At 30.7% G+C, this 21,546-nt stretch overlaps 2 protein-coding genes across 2 annotated transcripts; both read left to right on the forward strand.

Annotated features, from left to right (window-relative positions):
* Window positions 1–5,797: 5,797 nt before the first annotated feature.
* LOC122591329 (polyadenylate-binding protein-interacting protein 8-like) lies at window positions 5,798–10,479 on the forward strand. The gene is made up of 10 exons (XM_043763590.1): window positions 5,798–6,342; window positions 7,074–7,184; window positions 7,285–7,329; window positions 7,419–7,491; window positions 7,584–7,696; window positions 8,204–8,263; window positions 8,457–8,504; window positions 8,581–8,649; window positions 9,955–10,016; window positions 10,103–10,479. Exons 1-10 carry the CDS (start codon window positions 5,962–5,964, stop codon window positions 10,161–10,163), a joined length of 1,023 nt encoding a protein of 340 aa, XP_043619525.1. The 5' UTR covers window positions 5,798–5,961; the 3' UTR covers window positions 10,164–10,479.
* A 10,193-nt stretch (window positions 10,480–20,672) lies between these two features.
* LOC122591930 (VQ motif-containing protein 10-like) lies at window positions 20,673–20,963 on the forward strand. The gene has a single exon (XM_043764153.1). It carries the CDS (start codon window positions 20,673–20,675, stop codon window positions 20,961–20,963), a length of 291 nt encoding a protein of 96 aa, XP_043620088.1.
* The last annotated feature ends 583 nt before the right edge of the window (window positions 20,964–21,546 follow it).

The raw sequence follows: 21,546 nt of genomic DNA on the forward strand, positions 1-21,546 counted from the left end.
CTTCCTTTAATTATCTTAAACTTTTTTTTTTTTTTTATCCTCATATAAGTAATTTTTAAAAAATATATATATAATGGTAAATGGATGGTCATCAACATTAAACCTTTTTTTTAATTAAATTTTCGAATTTTTCAAGTTTTTTTTTCCCTAACATTGATCCAATTTTTTTTCCAGTATTAACGGAAAATGTCATATCACAATATACAATTGTTTATTACATACTAAAGAATGTATTTGAGGGAAAACAAAGTAGAATTAGATAACCACATTGTAAATCTACATGAACAATGTTGTCCCCCTTCATTCCTTCTGTCCAACAATTGTTGCTTCATGAAGGACAAGTCATTACGTGTTAGTGACAAAGCAAAGGGTGTGACAATGAATAAGACATTTATATGTAATTCCTTTGGTATTGTATTCCGAAAGAATGTTAAAAAAAATATATCATCGGTATGGATGCTTGATGCCGACACCTATGAGGTACGAGTATATGGGATTTTGTTCATGCTTACGGTACGAATATCAAATATTGTAAAGGACTTATGAAATGCAAAGAAGCTTGAGTAGATATTAGGCATCTTCAAATGGTGGTTGATGAAAGACTTATTTTGAATAAAATAATTTTTAAATGGTTGATACAATTGAGTTAAATGACTTATTTGATCAATAGGTTGAGAAACCTTAACTTTTTAAGCAAAAGCTTTTTTTCCTTTTTAGTGGCAAAAAAAGTTATAAAAAAAACTTTATTATTGGAGTAATAGCTTTTTGATAGGTTGAAAATAATGAAATAATTATGTGGTAAAAAAAATAAGTTAATAAGACTTATTAATTTATTATTAATATGGATGTTTTTATTATTACCCAATTATAAAATACTTTTTTTTCTTATATATATAGAAATACTTTCTTTTCATATTACCCAGTTATATTGATTGCTACATAAAGCTACAATAGAAAAATAAGGCTTTAGGTCATTCCCTTTCACTCACTTTAATGCATTTTCGGCTCTAAGAGGCTACCCAATGCCAGGGACTCATCCCTCAAAGACTAGTATCTGTCAGCGTCACATCAACAAAAATACTCCAAGGACTAATCTTTCCAAAACATACCCAATGCACTTATCTTTCAAGCACCTGTTTTAGACTCACCAACTATTTAATTCTACACATTCAAAATTAATAATAATAATAATAATAATAATAATAATAATAATAATAATAATAATAATAATAATAGAAAGTATATTTATTTATAGAAAAAAGAAATTTATTTAGTTACGGTTATTTTTAAACTAAAATTAAAGTATTGGGTACAAAATGGAAAATGTGCAATAAGGACAAAAGATCAAAACCTTTCCCCACCATCCCCTCCTTCTTTCCCCAACGTCCCCTGCTTCTTCTTCGTGATGATTTCTGGCCACAGGAAAAAATTCAGATAATATTTTCTTTTCTTCTTTTTTTTTTTTACAGTAAACACACACACACATGTATATATCTATTTATGTATTTATATACATATATGTATATGAAAAAAAAAAACAAATCAGTCATCACAACTCGTCCCTCCAGAAACGAACCCCTCGATCGAGACAACCAGACGAACCGGGGACGAGTTCCACCCAATGGTGTGGACTCGTCCCTCTACACCAGACGAGCCCAAAGACGAAGGCACTGGGCACCCACTAATAGGTGTGAGGTGACACCCCACAACGATACACATCATTTTACTACATAGTGTATATAAATATGTAAACCATTGGATAGATCAGCCGTCACTTTTTAGGAGGTATTATGGGTTCGAGTGTTGTTAAATGGTTGAGATTCATCTGAACATTAGTTTGACTGGGGGTTAGTGAGTATCAATCTGTACATGAGATCGGAGAGTTCTCATCCAATTACTCTTTTTTAGTGTATATAAATATGTATTGTTGTGTACATTAATTTGCATTTTTTTTTAAAAGGTGTGGGTTACTCGTAGTGGAGGGTCTAGCAAACGTTGTCTTAACCAGGTTTGCGGTAGAGAACCTGCTCTCCTCCAATACATAGTAGGAGGGAAACCCTCAACTAAACCGTATAAAAGCACGATTTTTAATTAGGATAAAATTCTGCCCTAATTACAAGTCTCAAACCCGCTTCACTGGACGACTTTTTGACTTTTTGTGAATTCCTTGAAATGTTTTTCCCATGTCTCGAACTCGAGACTTCTAACATGTAAAGCTGATGCTCAACCACCACTGAGATATAACGAGAACTACTCGTTAATTTGTATAGTGATGATATCATGCCATCTAATAGTTGATATCAAACTGAGCTTTAGTGAGCTATTCAATTTCAAACTCGTTTAAGTTAAGTTCAAGCTCGTTTAAGTCAAGTTCAAGGATAGTAGTTTCGCCTTTAACACAAACTTCCTAATTGATTAGTTTAAGGAGTCGGAATTTATAAACTAACATTTGGCTCGACTTGTTCAAAACATCGCTTAGTGTTTCAAATCGAAAAAACTACTTGATTTACGAGTTACATGAGCCCAACGAGCTTAGCTTGAGGGAGTCTTCTATAAAAAATTAACTACAAACAGTGGTGGAGCTAGGATTTTATTTTGGGATCGCCAAATGGTTTTCATAATACTAATAAGTATAAAATTAAACTACAAAACTCAATTACACTAGCTTGGAGTTGCAAATTACTGTAACGCCCCAAAAATTATGACCTTTTTTTTTTTTTATATACTCTAATATCTTTCATATAACAAAAACTCAAGTATCATTTACAAAATAACAACCCAAGTATCATTTATATACTCTTTTAAGGATATTAAAAACATTCTAAACATATATAAAGGACACACAATAAGACTCGAACTCAAAACGAAGAACACGTGAAAAATTATAACTGGCCGTAAAATTACGGCCTAAATTATAACTGACCGTAAAAAGCAACCGTAAATTTATGGCCAAATTTATAACTAGCCGTAAAAACCCACCGTAATTCGCTCCTAGATTATTTTTGCCCCTGTTTGACACACGAAAAATTTATAAGGGACCGTAAATTTATGGTCCGGGCCGTAAATTTACGGTCAGGCCTGCACATAAGATTTTTGACATTTTGACACTTCTAAGCCATTTCATAACCAAAAACTCATTCCAAACTTCACAAACCTGAACATTTTAAGACACAAACATAATGAACATATAAAATTTGACCAACCCTCTTTCGACCCAAAATACTATCATAATATTTACATATCATAATCATTTCTTCAAACCATTACACAAAACATTTCCAAGACATAAAATATAACATTTACAACTATGACCCAAGTTAAACGACGCCAATGCACATGAAAGACACTTAGACACGTAACGACCCAAAATAACAACATAGTTACTACACAAAATATGACTCGGGCAGGTTGGCGTGTTCAAGAGCTCATGAAAGAGATATCTAACCCCAAGAGTTGAAAAGAATGCACTTCAAGTGCAACTACCTTAAGCAAGTCTTCTAATACACTTTCTTCTTCACACTATCACTAGCTTCACCTATAAAAAGGAATCACAACTAAAAGTAAGCAAAGGCTTAGTGAATACATATGGGTATAACCAATAATAATTATACCATAATCAAGTCATGATCATATCTTTTCTACTTGGCCAAGGACATATGCTAGTAGGTATCTCATCATCTACTAGTCTTACTTTAAATCATTATATGCTAGTAGGTACATTATCTACTAGTCTTGCACCAAACCAATATATGCTAGTAGGTACATATTCATCTACTAGTCTTACACAATTCATACACAATTAGTGTCATAGTGATTACTCATCTATGAACTCCATAACACAAATATAAACACAAACATATGCACTAACCTTGATTTTTGGCTAGTAGATTCTACTTGATTACTATGCTCAATGTTATATTCTCCACCACCTACACAACATTAATCATATACTATGAGTTTATAAACCCATTTCTTCTACAACCATTTACTAAGTTCATCATGAACTAAACCACTATAGTGTTTAGCTATACCAACTTTTCATTATAATTATCATAATATGACTTCTTTATTCATTTTCTAGCCAAACACCAATTTATGAAGTTCCAACTATGGGGTTTTACCATAAGAATTTTATTTTCAATAATCCCAACTTCCTTCTTTTTGATTTCCATTAGGGTTCATCAAAAATTCCCAAATTCAATAACCAAGAACCCTAATTTTCAACAATAAAACCTTAAATTATAATTTAATAATTAATAAGGATTACTTACCTCCAAGGACAATAATATAATTGAAATCTAATTTCCTTCCCCTTTTTCTTGAAGAATTCGGTCACCACCACCAAAGATGCAAAACCCTAACTTTAGATTTTTGCTTCTTGAAGATTATTAGTAACTATTATTGTTATTGTTATTTCCCTAGCATAATCCTTTGATAAATTTTGAGTTGATTACAAAAGAAATTTTTGATTTACTTGAATTGAATATGGAAGAGAAGTATTAGAAGGATTTAGAAGAAAAGAATAAGATTGAAATTCATAAGATGAAAGTTGGCTAGCTATTCCTCCTACTAGCCACGTTTTTTTCAAGTTTTTAGAGGTATTATACCCACTAGCCACTAAAGTTCCATATTAACCCCTTATCTTAAAATAAAATACTAAGAAATTTATTAAATGTTAAAACTACAAAAGAGTTAATTTTCTATTACCTTAAAAATAGTGGGGTGTTACAATTACCTTAAACTAAATAAATTCATAAAAGGGGGAGGGAATATGAGGCTGTTAGGCACCTAAGTTGGGTGAAAATCCTTTACATACCTTTTTTTAATCATAAAAATCATGAGAGCAATCATTTATTCAAAATATTAAAATATTGATATGTGAGAGGTTTTTCACCTAAGTTGAGTGTATAACAGCCTCATACTCACTTTTCTCTTCATAAAAAAGATTTATAAAATTTTATATATATCGTAAGATTGCCATGATAAACCTTGGTCACCACATAGCTCCTTCATCAACTACAAGTCTAGTTTATTCATATCATATATAAATTTTTCAAGCTCAATAAATTAGAGGAGCTTATTAAGTCCAAGATTGTGAGATATAGCTAAAAAAAAATGAGAAACAACGTAAACAAACGATCTCAAATTGTTGGTGTACATATTACCGTCTCTATTTAAATATTCAAGTTCGAGTTCTAACACAATTTTGACGTTGTTCGAAGTTGAGTTGACGAATTGTTAAATGATACAAGCCTACAAATAATCATATTTGGTTCTGCTCGACTCGACTAGACTCAACTCTATTCATACCGTGTTGGCTTGTTCTACATATCTATATTCTATAGTTCCTAGGGTCCTTTTTTCTTTTTGGTATACATTCACGGTTTCTGTTAGTTAAGAAAAGCAACAAATAAAAAAATAACCAAAATTCAACCCACCTGTTTTTTCTCCAAAACTAACCAACCTTTCTCCATCATTTGATCAAAACCCCTACTTTTTCAATTAAAGTTTCAATCTTTTTAGTTTATATTTTGTCTCTGCAAATGGGCATTTCTCTATCGAAGACTTTTTTTTTTTAATCAATGTTTATATAATTTATAGTAATAGTAATAATAGTAAATATATTAATAAAGTTTATAGAAGGAATCCACCTTTTTGTAAGATAAATAAATAAAGAAAACTGCATTAAAAAAAAAGGAGGATTGAGTTTGCTTCATTTATCAGCAAAATTCATTTCCTTGATAAAAAAGATTTCCTTTCTTGATAAAAGAAAAAAAAAAGATTAAATCTTTTTCACTTTTTAGATAAGTTTTTATCTATAATTTTTCCGGGTTTTGTACTAATTGTAATCTAGATTACATTCATTAAATTTTCTTGAATAAAAATCCAATCTTTTTTCTATATATAATATAATTTTTTGGATTGGTTTTTGATTGAATAATAATTGAGGTTTTGAGCTCAATGGCTGCTGGTCCTGAAGTTACTAGTGAATCAAAAGTTGATGTTAATGTTGATGTTAGTGAAGAATCTTTATCACCAAAAAAAACAGTGGTTTTTGAGAGTGATAATATCAATGTTAATACTGGAACTGATAATTCAAATGATGATGATGATATTGTGAATTCTGATGATAATAAATCATCATCAGATATGAAATTGCAAAAAGAAATAGTTGATATGTTTTCAAATTTGAAGTTGAATCCAATGGCCAAAGAATTCTTTCCATCTTCATATCAAAAGGGTAGTGGTGATCAAACTGAGATTGGCCTTAATTACTTTGCTCCTGCATTTTATGTCAATTCTCATGGAGATGCAATTGATGGCTACCCGAATAATCGTAGAGTATGTTACTTTTTGTTTATTTTTTTATTTTTTCCTGTTATAATAATATTGTTGATACTAGTACTTAATTATGGTGGTTTGTTTGATGTTATGATAATTTAGATTTTTGTAGGAATATATAATATAAAATGTAAATTGAGGAGGTTTTGTTTAGGTTATCTAGAATTGGCTAGTGCCTAGACTCAGATGTACGTGACATAACCGGGGTATCTTCGCAGGGTTATTATGCATAGATGAATATTTTGTTGTTTGTCATTTTTTATCAAAGATATTTGTGGTTTTAAATTATAGATTTTTCATGGTATCTAATGATTATTTAGTATTGTGGAACAAACTCTCTAAAGTTCAAACAATAAAACAAGAACACGATTGCTTGGTTTTTGCCTCTTAGTTTGATGTTAAATATAGTTTGTAAGGTGCAATATTATTGGTATATGTGATTATTGAGGAAATAAAGTTTTTTGTTTCTTGGCATGTTATCGGATAGTAGATTTATGTTTTCGTGCTTCTAAAACTTCAGTAAAAATTTGTATCATGGTTTTGATCATTGTTGTTAACCAGATAAATATTCAGATTGTATGCTCAGACCAACACGATTATCTAAAGAGTTAAGTCAATTATATTACGTTACATCTATAATCTGTTGAACAATCTTATATCAGTAGATGAATTTTCTTTAAGTTGTTCAACACAACACGTGAATTCAGTTTTGATTCTTTTTACTATATCAGAGGAGAAACAACTATAGCCAGGGCAGAAGACGGTTGAATGGGAGAGCTTTCAAAGCTCAAAGAGAAGATAGCATCAAGAGAACCGTATATGTTTCTGACATTGATCATAATGTGAGTAAGAATACCAATTGTTGTTTATATGTCAGTGAATGAAACTGTTCTAGAATAAATGTATTTTTTTCCTGTGATGATCTTTTTCCCCGATTTCTAGGTAACTGAAGAGCGACTGGCTGCTCTCTTTAGTGCATATGGACAAGTAAGTGATTGCTTTGTATATGTAGTGCATGATTATTACTTTATGTTCTATATATTATTTAAGTTTATGCTTTGTATGTTACTATGAAGGTTCTGGACTGTCGAATTTGTGGTGATCCACATTCACGTCTACGTTTTGCATTTGTTGAGTTTGCTGATGAGAGTAAGTTGCACATTGAAGCTTCAAGTTTTACATTTTTTTCTAATTGAAAACAGAATTTAGCAAAGTTTACATGCTTCTTTGAATGGTGGCAGATTCTGCTAGAGCAGCTCTTAACCTTTGTGGGATAATGTTGGGCTTTTCTCAAGTTAAGGTCTTGCCTTCAAAAACCGCAATCCTTCCTGTGAATCCAACCTTCCTTCCCAGGGTAAAGAATCACTCTTACGATATCCTTTTAAATAACAAAGCAGCAAAATGGGCGGGTTTTACAGGTTAGGTAACTGGTTAGAATGGACTGGCTTAGAGGATGATGTTGTTCTACGGGTCGGGTGGGGTTAGCATTGCAATACTTTCTATCCATATTTTATAATTATAATTTATAAATGGATGAATTATGCTTGCATAAACAGAGTATCACATTAACAATCTAAAGTTTTTGAATAAGAGGTCGCATGCATCAAAAGTAGAATATGGGTTCAACCTGTTTGACTCATTCTACACATTTGACCCGTTTCCATTTGCAGTTTTCATGATTTGACCCATTGACTCATTTGAGTTAAAGCACAACCAAATCGACTTGTAAAGTTGTAATCTTTTGCCACCTATATGAATCAAATGAATTGAATTTGCCACCTCTAATTCTCTAAGAATTGGGTCATCAAAGATGCCCTATTTACTTGTAAACATTTACTTACATTGATGATTTGATATTCAGTCGGAGGATGAGAAAGAGATGTGCGCACGGACTGTCTATTGTACAAATATTGACAAAAAGGTTGAAGCTTTCTTCACATTTTTTGTTCTTTTAAATATTTCCTTCTATTAGACTAGTACTTCCCTTCTAAAGCTGATGATCGATCACCGATGAGTTCATTTCTGCAAAAAATTAAAAATTATACATAATAATAATAACACTCATAATAATAATTATAATAGAAGTTTTATTTATAAGGGTGGTTGTGTTTCAGGTTTCTCAAGCTGAAGTCAAAGTTTTCTTTGAATCAAGATGTGGCGAGGTAAGGAAATTGAATTATATCATGTAGAAGTTCTGTATTATCTGAAAGTTTTAAATATGTTGTACTTGTTGTGAAGGTTTCCCGCATCAGGCTTTTGGGAGATCATGTTCATTCAACACGCATTGCTTTTGTTGAGTTTGTGATGGTAAGTTCTAGTTTTCTGTTCATCTATACATAAAAAAAGTGGAAACCGTTAAATGAGTTGAATGTCTTCCTAAATATATTCAAATTCACAAAACCTCTTGGATATGTATTGAACTTCTACTCTATATTTTAGTGACAGTATGATTTAGCACAATACTTCTTTATGAATATATTATTTTAAGTAGCTCCTTTACCCACGAATCTTTCAAATGAACAAAAGATGTTTACGTGGATTTACAGCCAGTTTGACCTTATCCAATTTTGACCACTCGTTAAAACTTAGCTATATTGACCCATTACCCAACCCTTCGTTTTTGCTAACCCTATATAAAACCTTAAAGGTTTAAGTTATTGTAATGATATTGTTCTGCAATTATTTTTAGCTCTTGACAGTTAAAACAAGGATAAAAGGGTTTCTGAGGTCAATCCAAAACGACCATCCGTTTCCGGCCATGTTACGTAGTCAGACCTCTGTTTTGACCCATATGTATCGCCTCCCTGCCCATGTTGCGTCTTCATCTTGATTCATTTATCTATGAAGGCATTTATATCTCACACATATCCACACATATGTAGAAGTTTTCCACCATGGGACTAGAACTCACAACCTTTTAGTTAATGGTCCCCTTGTATACATGTAACCCAATTGGCCGCTGGACCTCATCCTCCTCATTCAGTCTTTCCTTCTTTGTTCACTTCTTTGAGTTATTGCTCTTTAGTAGCCTCTGCTGAAATGTTTTACCCTTGTGTGTAGCTTCATTCTTCCTGAACCCTTCTATTCGGCCATTTTTGTATGTGAAATAGTCCATTAACTGTTCTTATTTTTTTAAAATTCTTTCTTATTTTCATTCTTACAAAGTTATCTGCTTCATTTACTGCTTTCTTGTTTATCTATGAGAAGGAAGATCCCTTAAACCCCTTGTACGTCGGCACATTATGAGCATAACATTACATGTGCACGGGCTGCCTTTCTCTTTAACCATTAATCATGTTTGTAGTACAAATGCATACACATGTAGACACATGTTCCACGAGATTTGCATGGGGAACAGTCAGGAAGTTACTCATTAAGTTGATTGTACAATCAATCCATTCTATTCTAGCTATCAAAAACTTAATGTTACGGCTTTCTCCTGATGCCGATTTATCTAGTAAATTGATTTTGCACGACTCGACAATGGCAAGATTGTATCAATGAAGTGCAGTGTGTGTGCAATATCAATTTCAGTTATAAGTAAACCATGTGAAAGCTATGAATTTTCAGTGTGTTTAATTTTTTTAAATGCTTTTTCATCTAAATTTGCAGGCTGAAAGTGCAATTATAGCATTGGATTGCTGTGGCCAGACATTGGGAAGCCAACCAATCAGGTAAAAATTCATTACTGGGTTATAATTATAAATAATTTTTCGATAAACATATTTGCTTAACAATTATAATCTCATAATTCTTGAAGGGTGAGTCCTTCCAAGACGCCAGTTAGGCCTAGAGTGGTCCGTACTCTTCCAACCAACTAACCGTCCTAATCAGACATCCATATGCACCCATTAATCACTGGAGGCTTTGTTCCCGTGAAGTGGTGATGAAACTTTATGTCTCGTTTTTTTGTTCCCTTCGCTATATAGATGTTATGAGCCAAACATTGCAGCTTCATTTTTGAAGCTTTAGAGTGGGAAGACAATCCCTTAATTGAGAACATGTTTTATCTTTCTTTTCGGTTTCCTTCCATCATGTTTGATTGCAGAATGCAATCTACAGACTATGAGCACGGCAGTGTTGCTCGTGAAGATTATTATTATTATTACGAGTTTAAGTTACTGTCTGTTTTTGTTATTTGTATCGTGTTCTTTAATTTTCTCGTAATTTTTTTTTTTTTTTTTGATGCCTTTTTCTTGAAACATATTCGATTTTAGTTTTATTTTGAACTACCAATTTACATATTCTTTATAAGTGTTCCAGACTTCCAGTTGGAATTCGAATTCATAACTATTAGGTTGGTCTGGCAATTCCATCTCGAATTTTTTTTTGACTTCTTCACTATTTGATCTCGTTACAATTTTAATGTCTTTTTGCTCAAATTTTCAACACCAACCATTATTATGACACATTGTATTTAAATAATTCGTGTTAACATTTTGGAAAGTCGCATATGAAGTACTTTATACCTTAGGACGTGTCATCTTCAGTCATGCCTCTATCTTAAATATAGAGGAAAAATAATATCGCGATACTAATATCTTTTGTTAAAAAACTGCATGTTCTGGATATTATTTTATTTTTCTCTTAAACGAATTCAAATTAGTCAACGGTGTAGATATATGCTTAGAGTTTGAATGAAATCCTAAAATATATACACTTGCATGTTATTTGTAATTTAGTTGACTTTGAGATGCAACAATAATAGATCTAAATGTTAAACAAATGGCCAATATATATAAAATAAACTGAATAATGGAACTATAAATAAGGACTTATTGGTACTAAGCCTAAGCAGAAAACATGAACAAACAAATGATGGTGAAAGTTGTGTTGTATATGCTGTTGGTGATCGCCTTGGTCGCAGCCCCTCGAGCACAAGGACAATGCATGACGTATTTCTTTGAAGGTGCCCCATGTACCAATGCAGCTGATGAAGAGTGTTGCAAATTTCTTAAGGGAGTCACAGACTGGAATACACATGTCGAAAGCATCTGGTGTGTTTGTATGGGGCTTCAAGCGGGCGGAATCACTGTCACCCGGCTTAACGAGTGTGGCTTGGTTGATGGATCAGATCCCTATTGTTGATCTTGTTTTACCGGCCTTAATGTTTTCCGTCTTATGATGGTATATTGAATATGTTGTGTTTGCATTTTTCTTGAATAAGATACTAGACGGAGGCATAAAAGCATATCAAGTTGTAATACTTTCACATTTTAATGAAATAAAAAAAGACACATTATTAAACTAAAGTGTTAAAACAACCCTAACAAAGTTCTTTAACTATGATTAGTGACATGCTTTTAATATTCTCAAAAGCAAATTTTTTGTTCAATTCGTCAATAAGCAAAAATAAAGATAATCTACAAGACTACCATTGTTTTATAAATGTTTGTGGAAAGTTTATCAAATTTGTGATTACTTTATCAATCTATCTTATATATAACTAAAATAAAGATATGTTAAGGCTTATGTGATTATCTGACCAATCATCATTTTGCATATGTATTAAACTTTTATGTTGTTCTAATTTATTTTTTCTATTGAGGGGTGTTTGGTAGGAGTGAATAAAAGAGAATGAAAATGTAATGTAGAATAAATATAGTGAGAAAGAGAACGAGTATTTGGAAAGAGAATGAATTCTGTCATTTGGTACAAGAAGAGAATGAATATATAAAAAATACAAAAAATTAAATAACAATTTAATTTAATACATATTACATCATTAAAACATAAATAAAAAATAAAAAATTCTCATTCCCATCAATTTTCTACATTTTATAGAGAATTGAGGGAATGAAATCGATTCCAACTTCTCGATTCTCTTTCCCTTTCTTCATTCCAACCAAACATGAGAAATAGTATTTCTCATTCCCTTTCCACCCTTTCTATTCCATTGTACTAAACACTCCCTTAATATATTTCAACTTATCCAATATTATTCCTAATCACTAATAATTAACAACAAATAAATAGTTAGATAATATAGTTGTCATGACATATTTTGCTTAGCTTTTACTTTCTCTTTTATTTCTTTTCTTCACGTATTTATATTATATTATTTTTATTTTATAATTATCTTTCAAATATTATTGTTATTATTATTAAAAGTGTTTAATTATTACTATTTTAGCTTTTTTTATCTACCAATATATAACAAGATATTAAAAAATTTATTCTTAAACAAATAGGAACCCTTAGATGAATTTCATTTTTGATTTATAACCATTAGATCAAAATTAGTTATTTTATTTTTATTAAATGACAATATTAATATTATACTTTACATTATTTTTTAAATTATACCCTTATTAATTATTGAATTATACCATAAATATAATAATAATGAGTAGACTATCTCCAACTTTGTATCTATATTTGTTCGTCATCTTCGATTTAAATCAAATACTATAATCTACATTAATGCATCATGAATAATCATTTCTTAAACTTATTACATCAATACATGTGCATATTAGGTCAGCTTAGAGATTAAAAATGACCTAATTTAAGAGAGCTTACCTCACTTAGGAAAGCATAATCTTACTCCGTTTATAACTAAAGATTTAAACATTCTTTTATACTGTTTGTTATCAAACAAATAAATCCATTTTTTGATTTATTTCATCTATTCAATGACCGGAAGCCGCATTTCGCTAATCAATTACACTAGGACTCAACATGTATTTCCTACTACACAACTTCGATACATAAAACTTTTTGAATAATAATATCATCGTATTTTAGTAAATCTTATCTATAATTAGTAAGTATGTTATCATGAAAAGTTAATATTTTTGAATAGTGATATCATCATATTTCAACTTATCTTATCTAACATTAGTAAGTATCTTATTATGAATACTTAATATATTAATCTTGCGTATTACACGAGAAAATAATCTAGTTATTATTATATCATTATTACTTTCACATATAAATTTGTTATGACTTAATATTACGTTTACTTAATCATGTTTTAACATATTTGACATATATCATATATTCATAAAAGTCATAATCTTATTATTTGTATCAATCGTATTCTTATAGTTTTTATAAAATCATAAACTATGATGTAATGCCAATATTTTTTTTATTTACGTTTTCGGTAAGGTCCAGATAACGTCCAGGTTTAATCTAGTTCCCAAATATATATTTTTTGAAAGGTGAATTTCGTTGAAAACTTAGTGTTGCGATTCGACAGCGAGAGGTTTAGCATATGTTGTCTTAACCGGGTCCGCGCTAGAGAGCTCACTCGAAGTAGAAATGTCTATTTCAAATACCATATGGGATGAAAAAAACCCATACTAATTCGCCCGAAGGCACGACAATAAATAGAGGTAAACCCTGACCTCTCAGACTTGAACCTGAGTATAAGTATAACCAAGTCAAACTCTCATAAAATGACTTAATTTTTATATTCTCCCCGAGGTTTTAACACAAGACCTCATACAAGGGAATAAAGGATGGTCTTTCAATGATTAAACTAAAATTTAAGGATTGTATATCCCTAATATATATGATTTGGATTTGGCTTATTGGACTGTATCAATTATGACATAATAACACGAATACAAGATTATAAAAACATAGAAAAGAAGTCAGCTCTTTGTACGGCCTTCAATGTTGGTGGAATGGACACAATAATTTTGGGCTTCAAAATTAACGGGTTACAACTATTTGTTCCACATATGGTGTGGTGTGTGGCTGTCCGTGTGGTTTGAGTGATCCGAATTTCGGAAGCAATTGTGTTTTAGTATAATAAAAGATGATCCATCCATATCCATCCATTGTCACACCTAAATCATGACACTCGAACTGTTACCCCTCGTTATAAATAAAATTAATAAAACTACTCTATTTCGTACATATGTAATACCTGGAGTCCTGGATTGTTGGTCACCTTTTATATGTGTATTTTAAAACTACAATTTCCAATTTTCCAGTTAGTTTACATTCACTCTAAAAGTAAATTGAGCATGCATTATATAAACTAAAAGAATAGTCACTACATATTTTTAAAATTTTATAATGTTACATGAAAACCTCCGAAATCATGAACAAAGCCTCGGCTAATGAGACAGTTTGGGGATACTTGTATTGTTGGGCCACTTACGACCCATTCGATTCACATACATAGTGTTTTAAAACTAAGACTAGTTTTGCATATGCTATCCATATGGACCATATCTAGGTCCCAGAGTTAGGACTTAAGAGGAGTGTTGGCTGACTTATTTGGGCAGGTTTAGGAGCGACCATGGCGAGCTAAAAACGTTTTTTTTTTTTTTTTTTTATGTAATTTTCTCTTCAGATAGCTAGGATTTTAATAGTAAACAAATATTTACAAGTAAAGTTTACAAACTAATACGAATCACTAAAAATGAAAAATTAAAGATAATTCTATTGGTTTTAATTGGTCTACATGAGCTTGTAAACTTTGTTTATAAATACTTGTTTGTCTTTTTGAAATTTCTCTAGAGATTGGTGGAAGTTGGGATGAGTTTATATTTCTCTTTATATTTGAAAGATAAAACAAATTATCGAGTACAGAGTACAGTACATTGAACGTATCTCCAGCCCATACACTATGGCCCGTTCAAGATCCTTTTGAGAAAAGAAGTGATGCTTACGCCATGTATTGACATGGTTGTATAATTTGTTTTGAAACTTGTATTGTGAGATGTATGAGGTACTTCTGTGATGTAAGTTTAGGTTAACAAAACAATTAAACTTAGATCATCTATCTTTTTTAAGATCTAAATCAATCTTTAAGGATGCATTTAGTTGGGAAAAACACCTCTTGTTTTCTATTTTTGTTTTCTAAGAAAACATGAAAAACAGAAAACGCTTTCAAATCATGATTTTCTAAATATGTTTTCCATGAAAGCTAGAAAACACTGTTTTCCACTAGTATATGAAAAATTAGATTACACATTGTTTATTATTATTTTTTTTATTATTGTTTTTCACTTTTCTCTTTCCATTTCATTGTTTTCCATTATCTATTTGAACGCGTTTTCAAAATTTTCATTTATTTTTTAGATAAAAAACTACTTTCATTTTAAAAAAAATAGAAATAAAAACTTAAAAACATTTTTTCCACCTAAACACGCCTTAAATAAACTTGCCATCAAATAAGCAAGTTTGCCTCCCATTTTTTTTTTTTTTTTTTTACATATATAATGAATGAAACATTACCATAGAAAGCAATTGAAATTAACGAACTCTGATTTATTTATTTTTTATGACAAACCATCCTAACTAGCTACTATTACTCTTCAACTACCACTACAATAAAAATGTCATTTATTCACATTTACTTATAAAAAGTATGAAATTTTTTTCAATTTGTTAATACTTAAAAATGTTTAAAAAATGTTCATATTTAAAAGTGTGAAGAAATTTTAAAAATCATAACTTTTCACACTTATATATATATGGGGAAAAAAGTTCACACTTCCAAGTGTGTAAAACTATATCAATTGTTCACACTTAAAAATGTAAGGATTAATTTGTAACACCAAAATTTTTCACACAAGAGAGATGTGAAGAAATTAGTTGTTACAAATTAATTTTCACACTTTTAAGTGTAAATATGTTTGACATTTGTTTATAGTTTTAGGTGTGAATTTTTTTTCCATATATATAAATGTGAAAAAAATTATAAAGTTTCAAACTTTTTAATACTTTTAAATGTGTATATTTTTAATTGTGAATATATTAAAAAAAAATTTCTTATTTTTTTAAAGTAATTATAAATAAATGAAATTTTGGTTGTAGTAGATTGAATGTCTAAGATTGAACAACATCCAAATATACCTCAAATATCCATGACCTTCACAATCGTAGGAAGTGAGTCTACGGGGGCCACCACGCATTTGCTAAGACAGCGAATCAATTTGGCTTTAATTGCGGTATTAAAACATCTAAAAGGAATCTATTTTTTTTTTTTATAACTTTCGATGGAATCTAAATTGAAAATTACTCTCAACGTCTCATTTTATTTGTCCACAGTTGATTTTTAAAGTCTATTTTTTTCAATTTTAACTGTAAATATTTTTGTTTATATTTTATAACACTTGATATAAAATATATAAATAAATTTGATTTTAAACGAACTTTTCAATTATATAACTTTCATCAAATATTATATAATATAAACAAATATAGGGGTGTTATCAAGTCGAGCCGAGCTCGAGCTTAGCACGGCTCGAACTATATTTGCTCGGCTCGATAGCTCGACGAGCTTTCAGTGTGTAGGCTCGAGCTCGACTCGTTGTACCTACAATATGGCTCGAGCTCGACTCAAAAAACTCGAAAAAGGCTCTAGTTTGGCTTGTGTCTATAAACATGACTCGAGCTCGGCTCGAAAATATATATATATATATATCATTTATAACAAAATTTATATAAATAGCCCTTGTAGAATTAGAAATTTACTATTTAAGAATTATATATATAAATATATACATAATATATGGAAAGTTCGAAAACCTCGATAAGTATTCGAGGCAAACTATATAAAGCTCGAACTCGAATCGATAATTATTTCGAGCTTGAGTTTAGGGCTCGAGCTCGATAATAATTCGACTCGATCGAGTCGAGCTCGAGTTGCTTTAAAGAAGCTCGGCTCGTTGGCAGCCATAAACAAATATATTTACGGTCAAAGTTGAAGTAATAAGACTTTAAAAGTCAATAGTGGACAACTAAAATGGGACGGTAGAGTATTAAAAGTCCATCTCTTGAACGAATCTAAATTTTTTGGATTGAGATTCTCTAAAGTTAAAATGAACTTTATAGGTGAAGTTGATGGGTATGGACCATTGGATTAAAATCAATTGACAATATTAAAAAAATATTTTCTGAATCTTAACATTTGATTTTAATTAAAAGGTAAAGGTCATCCTAACTTTATCTATAAAGTTACTATAACTTTAAGGAATCTCAATTCAAAGATTTTTTTTTATAGCCTTTTTAAAGAATCTAAATTGGTTTGCATGTGGCGTGAATAGATGCTTAGCGTTTGAATTAATTCCTAAAATATATACACATGTATGTTATTTATAATTTAGCTAACTTTAAGCAACAATAATAGATATAGCTGTTAAGCATATGGATATATAAAAACTGAATAATGGAGCTATAAATAAGAAGTTATTGGTACCAAGCCCAAACAGAAAACTTGAACAAACAAATGCTCCTGAAAGTTGTGTCCGATATGCTGTTGGTGATTGCCTTGGTTGGAGCGCCTCGAGCACAAGGACAATGCATGAACTATTTCTCTGACGTGCAGCAATGGAGCTGATAAAGAATGATGCAGGTATGCAACCTTCTCAAGGAACTAACATACTTCTTCATCAGCTCCATTGTTAAGAAATACTTCATGCATTGCCCTTGTGCTCGAGGGGCTGCAACCAACGTGATATGATCACCAACAACATATAGAACACAACTTTCGCAATCATGTTTTTGTTCAAGTAATTCTGTTTGGGCATGGTATAGTTGGTTTCAATGAATAAGTATTTATTTATAGATCCATTAGTCTATTTTTATATTTCCATAGAATCCATTATTAGTCTATTTTTATGTATCAGATCCCTACTGTTCAAATTGTTTACTATGTCTTCCGTTTGATGATATAGTAGTGTATTGAATTGATTATGTTGACTTGCATTATTTTTGAATATGTTATTACTAGACGGAAAGTTGTGTTGCATTATTATATACTGTATTCTTTAACATGTTACCTTCAATAAAAAGTTCAAAATTAGTCTTTGTTTTCAATCGACAACAAAAGTGTAATCAAAATACATATAATATATCTTTTCTTTTTTTTCTTTGAACAAATTCATTGTATTGATATTGTTCTACAAAATTTAGTACTACAAATTCATTGTTATTTTTCTTTAATATTTTGGCCGAATAAGCTATCAAATCTAATAACTTGACCAATATATGTTTCGAGGGAAAAAGCGTAATACAACATTGTGGTGCATGACAATATGAGCTGAGATATATTTCTACCTATATCCTAATTATATTACTGGTTAACTTTATTGTATACAATGAAAATAGAAATCTGAAGATTTTAGCATAATTTTCATGAATGATTCTATATTCTAGAATGTTATTAATTAATCAATTAAGCCGTTTGGCTCAAGCAAATGGGTAAAGTTTTTCTCATAGAGTCTCGAAGGAGGTTAGTGGGTCAATTTATCGTTGCATGAAATAAAAATAAAATAGTAGTATTAGTATACTTTTTACTCACTAAATTTTTAATATATATAAAGTGGCAAAAGGTCATAGTTTTAGACTACTTCGGGTGATTGATTCTTTGGATCTTTTCCTCATCAATGATATGAGCAAGTCAAAGTTTTTTTAATTGAAGCCACTTGTACTAACTGCAAAATTACGAAACAAACAAAAGAGTGGACACTCTCATGGCCAATCGGAAAGTTGAAAAGAGATAATGACAATTCATGCCCCCCAAAAAAAACCTAGCCTTGAGACAATGTTCAACACACATATCAAAAAGACATAAACATAATTTGTTGGTAAATAGTACGTAAATAGTACTAATTGTCATTTCAATTTTGACATTGCAGTAATTTTGGCCGGGTTTTAGAGAAGGTACAATACGATGGATATAAGTATATAAATTTTCCTATGTAAAGTGTTGCTATTATAACTTTCCTAATAGTAAATTCTATTAATGGATCGAGTAACCAGAGGGGCTATGTGATCCCATAATGTTTATAAAATTTTATATTTTGTTATTTTTATGAATTTATTTACTTTTAAGGTAGTTAGCATCAGACTAATGTAATTGAATTTTGTAATTTAATTAATCGTTTGACGACTCCAAAACAAAAATCTTGGTTCCGCCACTGGGACTAACATAGTGTTCACAGCATTTCATACAACCAAAAACTATATGTTCGCATACATACTTTGTTTGCATACATCTTTTTATGCTCATAATTACCAAATCTTTTTATGCTTCTATATGTGTTCTATGAGCTATAATTATTAAAGCTGTACGTAGGAACACATCAATAGTAGTCCGTACATCAATAAGTTTCTTTGAAATTAAGTTCATGATATTAATGTCATAGCATTCTCACGGGATATTTCACATATACGTGGTGACATGATTCGACGTGAATGGTAATTGTGGTTAAGAATGAAAGCTTTAGCTAGTTGTTCGATTGTGAAATGAAAATGGGAAGGTTCCAGGGACCAACATTTGATGTCGTGTTTTGACTAAATCTATATATGTTTATATTTGGCTTTTTGGTCCTTCTAGACTGCTAGCTAGCTTTGTTTTTCTCTATAACGGTCAACCTCTCCCATCATGTCTTTACATTGCAAGTATAGTCCTTTCACTACATCATATGTGCATGATTTTACTTTTTATAGTTTTTATTTTGCATCTTGGGCCAGAAGCCAGATTTGATCTGTTAAGTTTAATCATAATGATCAAGGATCAGCTTCTTGGCATGACAAGATCACACAATAATAATGCTTTTTATTTTGTATAGTTTAGGTATATTATGCTTGACAAAATTGGTTAAAAAACTAAAATTTGTGACTAGTAGTTTGTAATTGGTCATGACAGGTAGAGTTTGTAATTTGATATTTTCTATCCTAAATGTGTTGGGCCACTTAGGTGGATTTTATTGATAACAAAAATGTGGTTACATAATTAATTCGTGAGTATCTAGAAAAAAAGAAGCTGATATATCGAAGCTCGCTCTTTTTTTCTAACATCTCTTTTGTTTCTTTGAGATGAACTTTGTAAACGAAGAGGAAAATGCAAGAGAAAACGATCGATAATCCATTAATATAATGGTCAAACATGACAACGTACATGCGTGTTAGAACAAACTTCTGTCACAAGTTTAGACGTACTATTGGACCAAAAATGGAAAAAATGTAACAAATTGTTGTTAACTGGATTTGCAAAGATAATGAAAGGAAATATTTGCAAATTGACTTTACACAAAGTTCGAACCTTTTGGCTCCATAATTGAATTGTAAAACCTCAACGCAAAAGTCTTCCTCGACTCATTTCCTATATAAACCCACCAACAAAATCAATTTATTTATTCAATTCATTGCCGTCATCTTTTGGCACTTGTACTCAGTCATAATAACCCCCCCCTTTTTTTTTTTAATATCTTAGTACCTTTCATTCACACAAGATATATATCTTAACCTAGCTAGCTAGTTCAATTCATCTTCATTCATTTCTTTCTCCACAAGTAGGGTACGTATTCGATTAATACGTACACTTGGCAAATTTCTTGGACTATATATAATTAGTTATGTCAAGATCGGGAAGAGGAAGCCCCGTGAAGGTGGTCATCATCAACACGGAGTATATTGAAACCGACGCCATGAGCTTTAAGTCTGTTGTTCAACGTCTCACGGGCAAAGATTCCTCTGTTGATCAATCTCCTAACAACAACCGGTTATCACACGATGCTACTGGTGGTCGTCGTGGTGGTGTAAATTCGCCGATGTTGAAGAAAGGGATGTCGTTTAGAGACCTTGATAAGTTGCTATTGGAGCTGCCTAGCATGGATGATATTTATCAATTTTGTGCGGACAATTAATCTCGGTTTATCTATTTAATTAGTTAATTAGCTCATTTTTTCCCTTCTTTTTAGAAATTAATCTATAGGTAACATATACATAAAGTATGCATCCATACTCGTATATGCATGATATATGTATATTTCATCTCCATTTCGTATATACTCCGTGTATCTTTATATCTTTATTTTATTTTTTATTTTGTAACTTTATCACATAATTAGTAATTTCTTATATACACGCATACATACATATGTACACTAGCTTTGTATTGTATCTTAATATATTAAATAAATATATATTCATCTTGTTGATCGATGGGCATTTTCTTTAGTGCTAATTTGTTATTCATCAATTCTATCATTTTCTTCTTCACCTTTTTTTTTTCCTTTTATAATGTAAAAGGTGTATTTTGGATTAATTGTCACTACTTGGAGGTCTAGAATTTGTTTATAGAGATGGTAACGTGAGTATACAAGTGTTTAATTAATTTGACTTTACCATCCAATCGTATTTTCTTGGTATTTAGTTGATGTTAATCGAGTATATAAAAAATTCAAGAAATGAAGATGTTGCTTGTTGTACAAATCATAGTCAATTAGT

The sequence above is a fragment of the Erigeron canadensis genome, chromosome 3 (assembly GCF_010389155.1).
Source record: "Erigeron canadensis isolate Cc75 chromosome 3, C_canadensis_v1, whole genome shotgun sequence".
Classification (NCBI taxonomy): Eukaryota; Viridiplantae; Streptophyta; class Magnoliopsida; order Asterales; family Asteraceae; genus Erigeron; species Erigeron canadensis.

Coding starts and splice junctions, on each gene's coding strand:
- LOC122591329 (XM_043763590.1), top strand. CDS start 5,962: ATGGCTGCTGGTCCTGAAGTTACTAGTGAATCAAAAGTTGATGTTAAT. Junction 8,505..8,580: donor TTGAATCAAGATGTGGCGAG/GTAAGGAAATTG, acceptor CTTGTTGTGAAG/GTTTCCCGCATCAGGCTTTT. Junction 10,017..10,102: donor TTGGGAAGCCAACCAATCAG/GTAAAAATTCAT, acceptor TAATTCTTGAAG/GGTGAGTCCTTCCAAGACGC.
- LOC122591930 (XM_043764153.1), top strand. CDS start 20,673: ATGTCAAGATCGGGAAGAGGAAGCCCCGTGAAGGTGGTCATCATCAAC.